At 48.7% G+C, this 13080-nt stretch overlaps 1 protein-coding gene across 1 annotated transcript in view; it reads right to left on the bottom strand.

Annotated features, from left to right (window-relative positions):
- ABCC6 (ATP binding cassette subfamily C member 6) overlaps window positions 1-12272 on the bottom strand; it is a 55766-nt gene extending 43494 nt beyond the window's left edge. Inside the window, exons 1-7 of the mRNA XM_030884059.2 lie at window positions 12222-12272; window positions 11168-11350; window positions 9612-9737; window positions 9330-9458; window positions 6105-6230; window positions 4805-4866; window positions 2066-2197 (exon numbers count right to left, since the gene is read on the bottom strand). Coding sequence (XP_030739919.1) covers window positions 2066-2197; window positions 4805-4866; window positions 6105-6230; window positions 9330-9458; window positions 9612-9737; window positions 11168-11350; window positions 12222-12257 — 794 coding nt within the window. The 5' untranslated portion in view covers window positions 12258-12272. The remainder of the gene's footprint in view (window positions 1-2065; window positions 2198-4804; window positions 4867-6104; window positions 6231-9329; window positions 9459-9611; window positions 9738-11167; window positions 11351-12221) is intronic.
- Window positions 12273-13080: the final 808 nt, after the last annotated feature.

Raw genomic sequence — 13080 nt, 5'->3', positions numbered from 1 at the left:
CCAAAATTCTGAGTCACTGTGTTCAGCCTGCAGGCTTGGGAAAAAACTTCTTCCTTTCTAGCTGATCTCACTTTCCATCAGGGAACGTCTCTAGACTGGTGGCTGGTCTTTGGTCTGTGGCCCCAAAGCCATTTAGTGCAGGACCCAAAAATGACCACAGGCCAAGGCAGGAGGTGTGAGTGAGTGGCCAGGTGTAAGCTGGGGGATATAAAAGGGAGTGGTGGCGACTGCAGCTCATATGCCCTGTTCAATGGGGAAGCTGCTACCCAGATCCACCCTCCTGTTGCCATGCAGGGATGTGGCCATTCTACTTTAAGAGAGGCCAAAATTCCAGATTTTCATGTGACATCTCCAACATTTTAAATGTTCATGACTTATTAGAAAGCAAAACAAAGAAAAATCCTTAAACAACAAGACACCGTGCTGGCCAAACACACCTGTGACCCTGACTTGGCCAGCAGACAGATTGGTCTGTGACCTCTTAAGATGACGTCCTCTCCCTTCCCCCAAAGGTTGCAAAATATTTTAGAAATAAAACCAAAGTTCTCTTGGTGTGTAATCAGTCAGCTTAGAAAATGCCTGAACCAGATCTGCCATCCTCCTCTCTTTCTGTCAGTTGTTCACGGATCCTCAAACTCTTCTGGAGAATGTTTCTGTGTGCTATAGCTCTAACACTGGGTGACTATCATTCCCAGGCTGGCAGGGGAGGTGAGAGCTGGGAGAGGGTGGACAAGACCTCCAGGGTCCTTTTGAATTAATTCTGCCACTCAAAACTCACTTAAGCTGTACTTAAACTCAGTACAGTAAGATATGCCTGGGGTGAGAGTGAGAGCTGCTGTTTTGAGTTGCTCATATTACTTACCCCTTTTGGAAAACATACTCCCTTCCTTTGGGGAGCAGCTCCTCCCTGTGTGGCTCTGAAGGGACTGCCAATTATGGGGCCTGCTCTCCAGCCCTGGGATTGGCCCCTGAGAGGTACAGGATTCAAGCCAGCCAATAAAAGGCCTTCCTTGGGATTTTCTATGTGGATGGTAGTAGGGGTTGCTGAGTTGGCATGATACAGGACAAGCGTCATGGAGAGACCAGTGCCCAGACAACAGCTGAGCTGAGAGATGGAGGGAAAGAATTTGGACATCATTCAAGTCCTGGATCCAGCCACACCTGAGGCCAGACCTACCTTCTCAGCTATGTGAGCCAGCAGACTCTGTCTCTCTCTGGCTCCTTCTAATTTGTGGGATTTAGCCACCTACAACAACCACCACAAAATCATAGAGTATGCAGGGGGACCCTGTAACTCTTCCCACAGAGCTACTTTTGTCTGTGCCCTGAAATACCTGGCTCCAGGGAGGTCAAGCGACTTGTCCAAGGTCATCTACCACTCGATGGCAGGACTACATTTAACCCGGGTTTAATTAATCCTATTGGAGAGCTTATTTCTCTAGACCAAAGTTTCACAAACCAGGTTCCTCAGGCTCTGAGCACTTCTCAGAAGTTTCCAGAGATGCCAGAGAGGGCAAGAGTGAGGCAGAGTGGGCAGGACTAGTAAAAGATTGAAATCCTCTGGATAACTGATATTGCTGGACCTTTTACCATTTTTAAGAAATTCGCTAAGTTCTTTACTATGAATCATTTTTTTTTTTTCATCTCCCACAAGCTATGAGCTAGGGCTAATGGCATCCCCCTTGAACAGATAAGAAAACTAAAGGCCAGGAAACTAATCACTCAGGTTAAGTAATAAGTGAGTAGTTGCCTGCATGTTATGGACCGTACCTACCTCTCCACCCCCAGTCTTAAAATAGTCCTTCTGTTCCCTGCCTCCATCCCACCATCCGAGCTTCCTTCTGGGAGCCTGGAGAGGTTCCCCCTCTGTCAATATCCTTTTGGAACCTGCAAAGCACTCTGGGAGGAAAAGCATCTTGAGCCCGGCCTGCTAATGCTTAGTGAGGTGAGCTGACAGGGAGGGGACCGTGGTGGTTGGAGCCTGGAGTAGGGGCGTGGTTGTATTTGGGGTCGAGTGATTTGCTGACCGAGCTTTGGGCTGAGCTCCCATCTTCCACACACTCACCGCTGGGCTGCACTGCAGTTCCTTGTCCATTCCTTTTCAAGCTGGGAAACAAGTTCTTTTGAGGAGTTTTCTCTCGCAAGCGACCAGAGGTCTTTTGGTCCCAGCGGCCTCCAGTAGCCCCTCCAAACTAACCTGTAAAAGAGGATCACCAGAGCAAGCTCCTCCTGTGTCTGCCCCTGAAGGGTCCTGGCTTGGTAGCTGTGTGACCCTAGGTAAGTCACTTCACCTCTCTGCACCTCTGCTGGCCCCTCGGTACAAGGAAAGCAATTTACCTAACTGCACTAACACTGGGGGGCACTTCTCGGTCTACAAAGAACATCTCATTTAATTCTCACGTGAGCCTATACAGTAGATTACTATTGATCCATTTTACAGAAAAGAAAGAAAACAGAGGCTCAGGGAGATTAAGTGACTTAACCAAAGGTTGACATGTGACAGGGGAAATAAACCTCCCTAGGAGTCAGAAGTCCAGAGTTGAAAACTATTACTGTGGAGGAAACCTGAACTCCTCCCTCAGCTTTAAATGTACCCATTCTCCTCCTCGGTCACTGCTCCAGCCACCTGGCCTCAGGACCTTTGCACATGCACGTCACTCTGCTTAAAACTTTTTCCCTGCCACTTCTTACTTGCCCTTCACCTCTGGCCTAGACGTTATTTCCTTAAAAGCCCACTTGATGACCCGCAACACCCAAGTCCTGGTAGATTCTCCCATTGCAAGATCCTCTAGTTTCCTGAGCTTTTTCTTTATAATGCTTGCTGCAATTATCATTATTTAATTTTTCAGTCTGATTATTTATTTAGTCTTTCTCCTCCACTGGACAGTAAGCTCCATAGGGGCAAAGACAGTACTTGCCTTGATTCTCCCTCTTCTGTATCCTCACATCCTGGCTCAGGGCACAAGATTTGTCAAATAAAAATCACTACTTTTCAGCCCTGTGACCTTGGGCAAGTCACTGCCCAGCAATGGACCTCAATTTTCTCACCTTAAAATAAGAGTGTTTCCCATCACTTGGGACTGGTATATGAGATGACTGTAGTTGGTGCATTGTTGGAGGAGGTCATCGAGAGGATGTGACCACTTGTGGACCTGTGACCTGGACCCAGGCAATCTGAGGCTCCTCCCTCCCCTGTCCTTGGAATGTACATTCCGCCCACTGTTCTCACACTAGGAGCTACTTCAAGGATGCAGTAGTTAAGTGTTATACCATCTGGACGGTGTATGTGTCTGAACCCTGTTAAGGCCTCTCTGTAAACTGTTGAGATTCTGGTGGGCAGGTGTGGAGATCTACTTATATTGCGTCACTCAAGACAAGCCTCATATGTAAGTTCTCTTGCTTGTTAACCCTGCCTCCTACCAGTCTGGAGTGGCTGCCTCTTTCTTCCGTCTCTCCAAGCCTACCGTCTATTGGGGCCAGTTTTCAAACCAACACGCACACACAAGAAATTAACGACTGCAGACTTCCACAGCAGGAGTGTTCTTATCTTTTTAGGTCTCTTTCATCTTTCTCATGACACCAAGGAGAAGGTGTTGTTTGGAGCTGGTCTTGAGCTCCTCTTTGAGACTTTCCAGTTCCCTTTTCTAATGCAGAGCAAACTCAGGCAAGCAACAGTTTGGATCCAGAAATTATTCACAATACTTGGTTTTCACTAAAATTATTTTTGGTGTTCTACATGGCAAGGGATTCTAGATTTTTCTGATTTTGGTAGCGATAGAAAGTTTCCTTTTTAAAAGGTTATTAAAGTAGAAAAAAATGAGTTGATTCAAAGAAAATTCATTAAGTAAATAGAGTTTGAGTGATACCCCAATAAGGCAAAAAGCTTGAAGAATGGTCCATAAGTGCCTACATTTGGGAAACAGAGGGCTAGATTCTCTCTAGAGATGTTTAGCAGATTTCTATGCTCTTTTCACCAATTCCACACCCTCAGAGTATCCTATTCTTCATTTATTTAACAACCACTTTATATAATACTCATTATGGGCCACATCCTGTTCTAAGTGTTTCATAAACCTTATCTCATTTAATCCTCAAAACCCTATGAGGTAGATGCTATTATGATCCTCATTCTACTAGTGCAGAGACTGAGGCACAGAGAGGTTAAGTAGCTTGCCCAAGGACACACAGCCAGGAAGTGGTGGGGCTTGGATTCAAATCTGGGTGCGACTGTGATCTGACTGTGGTGTGGTCAGGAGAGGGCCCAGTAGGTGGGTGCATCCTCAGTACCTGGTGTGCTGACCCTGGGGAAACATCTGTCTTCTCCACCAGCCTGGAAGCCTCTAGTGAATAAAGAATTGGTGTTTTACATCCTCATCCTCGGTGCTTAGCACATAATAGGTGCTTATTAAATGTTGGTGGAATGACTAAATAGATAGAGATATGATTTTATTGAGTGCCTTCCATGTACAGGCACTAAGCACTTTACATTTAATGAAGGCAGTGATGTTCCCATTTTACAGAGGGGAAAACTGAGACTCCAAATGCTTGTGATATGGCCATCTAAGAGACAGAGCCAGGATTCAAACTCAGATCTCACCCCAGTGAGTGAGTGGGAATGGGATGTGGATGGTGGACACACTAAAATCTGAGAAGGAAGCATGGAGTCTGGGATGGAGAAAGCCAGGCTGACCTTGGTAGGCTTCGGAGGAAACCTCCTGGGGGAAAAGCTGTGATGACAAATAAGAGGAGCAAATGCAGGTGGGTGGGAGCACCACCCCAGCCCCTTCCCTGCTACTTTACTTACCCAGAAACCCACCAGAACATGGCCTTGGAGGGGAAGGAGGCCCCAGCCTTTGGACATGGATTCTGCAAAGACAAATGATTTAGAAGGGGGAGGACTTGGTCTCATAATCCATGGCCAGTATGTGGTAAGGAGAACCAAGGGCAGGAAGACAGGATGAACTGGCCATGAGCTTAATACTGAAAGCACAGACTGAGATGTCCTGCCTACTTATCTACAGTAGATACCAAAGGGCATGGTGCTTCCTAGCAGGCAAGGCAAAAAAGGGATTTGGCCACAGGACTGAAAGTGCCTACAAGGTAAGAACGAACAGTTGCTCAGAACAACTTTAATAATACTGAGACCAAGAAGTTCTCAAAGCAAGGACCATGCATGACACAGACAAGAATGTCCTCAACAATATCCTTCAGTGAATGTGGGAAGGAGGTGAAGAGGAAGTGAGATTTTACCAGCAGCTCCAGGAAGACTGCACAGATTACACTCTTCACCAATAGGGCCTGAGAGTGCCCATTTTACCACGTCTTTGCCATCGCAGCTTGTTACCAATTTTTAATTTTTTTCCTGCTACTCTCATTGGAAAAAGTCCTATTACAGTTTTAACTTAATTATTCAAATCGTTGAGCATCCTTTTAGATGATTTCTCAGCTCAGCTGTCTTTTTCTCAGAGAATTCTTTCCTGATTTCACAGACTTATTCAGGGTTACCTGTTGTAAACTCTCATAGACCATGGACTTCTCCTGCAGAGCATTTCTATTGGGCAAGTCACTTTAATCTTGAATCTTTACAACCAGTCCCAGTTGCAGTTTTCCACACGTTTGTGTAATTGTGTGATTAATGTCTAGTTCCCCTACTTGGGTGTTAGCTGCATGAGGACAGAGACATCGCTTGTTCACCATAGATCCTCAGTACCGAGCTGGGGCATAGAGCATGTTGGCAAACTGCAGCGCCCAGGCCAAATCCGGCCCACTGCCTGTCTCTGTGAATAACATTTTATTGGAACACAGCCATGCTCCTTTGTTGACATAGTGTCTGTGTCTGCTTTTGTGCTATGAAAGCAGGCTTGAGTAGTTGCCATACAGACACTATATGGCCCACAAAGCCTAAAATATTCTCTATCTTGGACAGAAAGAGTTGGCCAACCCATGGAATAGGGTAGACATGTAATATGCTTTTGGCTGAATGAATAAAAAAATTAAAGGCCTGTGCTCTAGTTTAACTTCCTTCCATCACTTGGGGGCACTGAGATGGAACAGAAGAGGAACAGGGACAAGCAAGGCACTGGGTTGGAGGTGTGGTGACTTACAGGCTGCGGGGGACTTTTAGGGAAGAAGGGGGGTTGATCGGCGAAGCAAGACAGCACAAACTCTGCCACCACCAGAGACAAGTATAGGTAGGTTGACAGGTGGCGGAAGGGGTCGCTCTGGAAATCCTGTGGGAGAGAAAGCAGAAGACCCACTGAGTCTGAGCTCTTGAGGAACAGAGATTGGGGAGGGTGTGGGGAAGGGGAGAAGGGGTGGAGGCTGAACAGGGTTTCTGATGCTGGGAGCAGTGACCAGGCAGGGGGCCGGAGCTGCCAGTTTTGAAAGTCAGAACCCCCAGCGTTCCTGGCCTTCTCGAAAACACCTGGCTTATGCATATTCTGTCCATACAAATGGCAGGTGGGGTGTTTGCCCTTAGCCAGGTGACAGCTGGCTTTAGGTACCCGGACATGAGTTGAAGGGACACTTTGACTTTCTCCTTGTGCAATAAAGGACCCCCATCCCCTCCCCCCACAATCTCCGGTCCCACTCCCTTGTGGCTAGTGTTCTCTGGTTTAAGAAGGGAGCTGGTTTCATGGAGCATTTACTCTGCCTCGGGCACATGCTGGAGTCTTTACATGCACTGTCTCGTCAAGTTCCTCCCGACCCTGACCCCAGCTGGGGTTTACCTGCTCTGTGTTACTCCTTGGGAAACCAAAGCTCAGGGGAGTGATAGCACCTTGATCAAGGTCACACAGATGATCTGATCTAGATCATGAGCTTTTGCTGCCGTGCCATGATTGCTTTCGCATCCCTTGCCCCTTCTGGCCAGAGGACCCTAATTTTTTTCCCCATGCTCAGGTATGGGGTTTATGCAGAACTGATTCCATCCCAGGGGGTGGGCAGGTGATGGAGGCCTGACTAATGAGTACCATCTAGTCCCCTGGCTACTGATGGAACATAAGTCTGGAGCAATTGGGGCTCTTCTTGCCATCCCAGTGGAAAATGAAGCAGAACCAAGGGACAGAGAGAAGTGGAGATCTGGTGGTGTTATATAAAGGTCTGGACCCTCTATGCCTCGCAGGTCCCACATCTATGAGCTAATAGATTCCCTTGGACTTTTTTGCTTAAGCTAGTGTGAGTTGAGTTTTTGTGGCTTAAAACAAGAGCCCTAGCTTCAAATCACAATTTTTCTACTAAATTTTTTATACTTCTTTGTTTTTATTTTTGTTTTTTGGGGGCAGATAGTAGACAGTTTGATATTCCAACTACATTATTCCCCATAGTGTCATTTTTACCATCGTTTCTATTGGAAAGTTTGTTCTGAATTTGGGTGAGATGGACTTGGCTCTGCAGACCTGAGCTGCATGACCTTGAGGAATTCACTCACTTCTCTCAGCCTTAGTCTCCTCATCTTTAAAACAGGACGATTAGAGTCTTCACTGGATTCCTGATGTCAAGTGCTTGCCACAGGGCCTGGCACATGGAGCTCCAGAGCATAGGTGGTCCCAATAGTATTATTTCTATGCTGTGTTCCAAACAGCTAACTGATAAGTCAACTGTGGAAACCCATCCTTTCATAAATCAGTGGATGGCCTGTGGAATTTTCCCATTAGTTACAAAAATTGCTTTGTAAAGAAATCTGTCCTTAAGGACAGAAGGTGTTTCTCTGCCTTCTACTTTTTTTTTTTTTTTTTTTTTCACGGTACGCGGGGCTCTCACTGTTGTGGCCTCTCCTGTTGCGGAGCACAGGCTCCGGACACGCAGGCTCAACAACCATGGCTCACGGGCCCAGCCGCTCCGCGGCATGTGGGATCTTCCCAGACCGGGGCACGAACCCGTGTCCCCTGCATCGGCAGGCAGACTCTCAACCACTGCGCCACCAGGGAAGCCCTCTGCCTTCTACTTTGACGAGCAGGACAGAGTAACCATTTGGCTCTTGAAATGATGACCAGCAGCCTCTGATTGGTTTCCTTATCCGACGTCCTGGGTGAGTGCGCCAGCTATGCAAGTGGTTGTCAATTGGGGAGATTTTGCCCCCAGGGGACATTTGCCATTGTCTGTAGACACAGGTTACCATAATGGGGTGGTACTACTGGCATCTAGTGGGTGGAGGCCAGGGATGCTGTGCAACATCCTACAGTGCACAGGACACCTCCCCCCGCCCCCACCCAAAAGAGAATTACGTAAAGGGTGCTGAGGTTGAGAAACCCTTGTTGAGGTTATATATTTTTCTCTGTGCAGATCATGCCCCCTAACATGGAAACGCTGCCTCCCAGGTAGGGAAACAAATATGGGTGAGTGTGCAAAATGAGTGTGTAAATATGGGTGCATGGGAGCATGGGTGAGGGTGAGAACAGGTGAGAATGAGGGGAAACGTGCAGGTACATGGAGTCAGAGTGAGTGCAGGTGTGTGCTGGAGGAGGCCATCCAGAGGTCGTGACCGCTGGCTGACCTGTGAGCTGGACCCAGCAATTGGAGGCTCCTCCCCCCTCCCCTGTCCTTGAAATGTGCATTGTGGCCACACTGTTCCTGCACTAGGAACTACTTCAAGGATGCAGCCTTTCCTTGAAAGAGCAATGTGTTGATGAGACCCTCTGGACAGTACATGTGACTGAACCCTGTTAAATCTTCTAAAAACTGTTAAGATTCTGGCAGGTGGGTGCAGAGATCAACTTCTCTTGCATCACCCAAGACAAGCCTCGTAGGTAAGTTCCCTTGCTCGTTAAAATCGTCACCTACTGATCTGCAGTGGCTGCCTCTTTCTTTGGTCTCTCCAGGCCCTCCGTGTATGGGGCCGGCTTCTAATTTCACCCGGGAACCCCTGAGGTTTCAAACCAACAGTGTTTCAATGCCTACGCAGTGTGTGTGAGTGTGTGCATGTGGGACATTTGTGCCTGAGTCCTGTAGGAGCTTGAAGGCATAGCCACACCTGGGTGGCAGTAAGTGTGAGTGGACGTGTGCAGGCGAGTGTGTGTGTGTCTGTGCGTTTGTGTGTGATGTTTCAGAGTCTGTGGTTGTGTGATGCGTGAATGGGTTCATACAAGTGTGTGCAAGTGAAGTGTGTGACTTGAGTGTGTAAGACAATGGGAATTTGTGTTGCTAAAAAGGTATGGGATGATGGGAACTTCGATGTGAAATGTGTTTGTGTGTCACTTGAGTTTAAGCACTTGTGGTGTGTGTGTCTCTGTGTAGAGAGTAAGCCATGGGTGGAAAGGCGAGGAGGAAGGATGGGACCCAAGGCCTGAAACTGCCCTACTGGTTCCCAGGTGGCCCAGGCCCCCACTTACCCCTTGTGAGGCCTGCTGGGCGGTGCTGGTGGCTGGGAAGAGAAAGCAGAGCAGCCAGTACCCAAAGAGCACCCCGGACGCCTGGACCCCCTTCTTCCTCTCAGTGTGGATCAGGAACACGGCGAAGCTCTGGATCAGAGAGTCAGGTGGGAGGTAGACAGAGGCAGGGAAGGGTGGGGGAAGAGAGGGTAGAGAAGGAGCCCCGCTTTGCCCCATGCCCTCCACCAGGGCACGAAAAGCAGCAGCTAGGGACAAGCCAGCATGTCTGGGGATGTCATTTACCATTGTGGTGAGCCACACGGTGGGGTGTATGAGGAACTCTAGGGCCTGGGGTGTTCCCTGCTGGATTCTCCAAAGAGTCACAGACACGCTGGAGGTGCACAGGATTATGAGGGCGAAGCCAAGCACCTGGGGAAACAAATTTGGATAAGGCTGGTGGGAGGCTGGGAAGAAAGATGGCAGCCAACTGGACAGTGTCCCCACATCCAATTGGACAGTGGCTCTGGATGGGGCACTGTAACGTACCAATGTGATCATTAAACAGTGCTGACGTGAAAGAAAAAGTTGTAAGGGGTGATGCAGTTCAATCTTGACCTGTAACTGTCATATAAATAATGCACCACAAGGGCCCAAGCCAACTCGGTGGTTTCCAAAATGCCAGCGGCGCTCCCATAATGCACGGGAGGATGCTTTAGGGATGAAGAAACAGCATGAAATGAAATTTACTCTCTAGGTGAAAAAGTTATACCCTCTTTAAGTCTCTTTCCCTCCTTAAATCAAGGAGGAACTCTCTGTTGGGACTGATATGTCTCCAGGCCTGCTCTAAGACACATTGGTCTCTCTTTTGAACAAGAGAAATCAAGAAAGTGGGCAGACCTGGGCACACTGGAGAAACTATTGAACATTTCAGTTAGTCTCAAGCAGGGGTCAAACTACCACCTGCAGGCTGAGTTTGGCCTCCTGCCTGTTTTTGTATCACCTCTGAGCTAAGAATGGTTTTGACATTTTTCAATCACTGAACAAGACTTTAAAAAGTCTAATATGTCATGACATGTGAAAATTATATGAAATGCAAATTTTAGTGACTATAAATAAACTTTTATTGAAACACGGTCACATCTATTTGTTTACCGTTGTCTGTGGCTGCTGCAAGAACAGAATTGAGTAGTGGGGACAGAGACCACATGATCCTCAAAGCCTCAGACATGTACTATCTGGCCCTTTAAGGAAGAGTGTGCCAACCCTGGATAGGTGGTGGGCAACAGGTCAAAAATTTACAAGGTGGTATGGGAATAAATGAACCTTGGAGGGCATTCTTGTAGAAGTCTGGAAAACGGGAGGATGAGCAGAAAAGCTCACACTTGCAATGCCAGTGTTTTTCTAACACTGTCAAATAAATACATAACAATTTTAAGAACTGTTCTTTAGTACCGCCAGTGGGGAAACACAAAAATCAATGCATAGCTGTTAAACATTTAAAAGGTTCATCCTAGCATGGCCCTAGAATCACCTTGTGTATCCCAGGAGTGTACACTGCACACTTTGGGGAATGCTGGGCTGTGATGGCCATAAACTGGATGTGTGGGTGTCCGGGGCTGTGTTTGTGGATATATGGTTTTTATTATTACCAGATCTGTTTGGGAGAATCTATTCCACTGAGTTTCCCTCTGTAGCCTCTGGAGTATTGCTCTGTTTGATTAACAGGGTCCCTTCTTGTCCCCACACTGTGTGCTCCTTGATAGAAGAAGTGCCTACTTTGGGGTCTCTGCCAGGTTCCAGCCTGTTTCCCCCGACCCCCTACCATTGTCTGGTTACAGGCTCCCAGGGGCAGTGGCTACCATTTTGGCTTTGAAGAGGCGGGACATCTGGAGGTAGCCCTTGTCATGGTGGTGGATGTAGAGGAGGTAGATGGGGCCAAGGACCCAGAGGTACATGGGGGGCACCCAGACCCCTGCTGTTTTCAGGAAGCACAGGCTCAGCAGGCGGTCAGCGGCGGGCTGGGGCTCCGTCTGGTTCCAGACCTGAGGGAACACCAGGGTGACTCTTATGATGGTACAACACAGGGATCCCAAACTCACCTGCTTAGGGGGCCAGGCAACTCTTTGGACCCCTAACATTTACATGAAAATGTGCTAAGCACTCTTTAGAGTACTTCATAATTCTCAACTTCTTTAGCCCTAACCCCAATCTTATGAAGTAGATGCAGTCATACTGATTTTGCAGATGAGGCAGCTGAGGCCCAGAGAGGCTGAGTAAGTTGGTTGATGTCACCCAGTTGGACAGTGGTGGTGCTGGGATCTGAACAAAGGCAGTCCGGTCCTAGAATCTGGGAGACCTGGGCTCTCTGATGAGTGTTGGGCACAGACTCATAACCACTGTAGGAGGTGGGTATTACTGTCCCCATTTCATAGACCAGAAACTGAGGCACGGGCTTGGGGGGTAGGGGAACAGACTCCTTCAGGCTCACACAAATAGAAGTGGCAGAGCTGAGTCCATGCTGGCCTGTCTGAGCCCGCAGCTTGTTCTACTGGAGATCACCATCTGTAATTCTTAACTCAGACCTTCTGCTGGCCTTTCCTTATCTGAGAAGTGTGAATGTGAGTTTAGAAGACGCTGCTTTAATTCTCCCCCTACTGCATCACTGCCACCCTCCCACTAAAACCCTTTGATGAGACAGGAACCAGAGAGGGGTGGGGGGTGGGGTCTTGTAGGCCCCTTTAACAGGGCTGGGTTCTTCGGGGGACCAGCTTGGTTGAGGGGGTCGCCCCGCCCTGCGGTTAGACTGGCAGGTCTCTTCCCCTCCCGGCCGGGAGTTTGGAGGTCTCTCCCCTCCCCTGCCCAAGAGATCTCTCGAGCCCGAAAAGGAGAGTGGGGCGGGATGGAGACACTCACCTCCGGGCCCGCGCAGGGCTCGCCAGGCGCGGCCATCGGGCGCCGTGCGTCCGTCAGTCCGTCTGTCAGACTGTCGGTGGGTCCCTGGACAGCTTCCTTGGCCGCGCTCCGCCGTGCAAGGGGCGGGGATTCGAGCGCCGGGATTGCAAGGCCTCGGGCAAGGTCCGGCCGCGCGGCGGGGGTGGGGCGCAAAGGGGTGAAAGGAGGCGAGGTGGAGGGGCGCTAAGGGAGGCCCCAGCAGGCAGCGGGGGAGGGGTTCCCGGAGCCCCAGAAAGTGCAGCGGCATCCCCATATGACCCCCCTTCTCCCTGGAACAAATGTCATCGCAAGCTTCCCGAATACTGTGGACCAACAATTCCAGGAATTTATCCTGATAAGTGAACCCAACAGGTGTGCACATGTCCAACAACCGGCACGGGGGATGGGGGCACTGCCTGGTTAGTTAGAGCCGCAGTCTCCTCACCTGTGGGATGGACATTGTCTGCCTCTACGGTGGGGGGAAGATTTTAAGATGACTAACAAAGCGTCTAGCACAGTGCCAGGCACACAGTAAACGCGCAAGCGGAGTTAGCTCTTATTAGCATTAGTAGTATTATTTCATCCCTAGGTTACTAAGCTGTGGTTCAAAGCGCCATTGCAGAAATATATTTAATACGGAAATATGGTTGCTGAATGCTAAGTGAAAAAAAGATTATAATACAAAATAGCCTGTGATATGTTTCCAAAGGAAAGAAGTATATGCTTAAGTTGGGGAAAGTGGGGAAGGAAGTCAAGTCATTTACCTTCTTCCTCTGGGTCTTAAAGCAAGGTGTGTCCCCAGCCACGAGTTCTTTTGAGAGATGACTCTATGTAACATATA

The sequence above is a fragment of the Globicephala melas genome, chromosome 15, assembly GCF_963455315.2.
Source record: "Globicephala melas chromosome 15, mGloMel1.2, whole genome shotgun sequence".
Taxonomy (NCBI): Eukaryota; Metazoa; Chordata; class Mammalia; order Artiodactyla; family Delphinidae; genus Globicephala; species Globicephala melas.
Note: the sequence above shows the minus strand (reverse complement) of the source record. Positions and strands in the feature narration are given on the sequence as shown.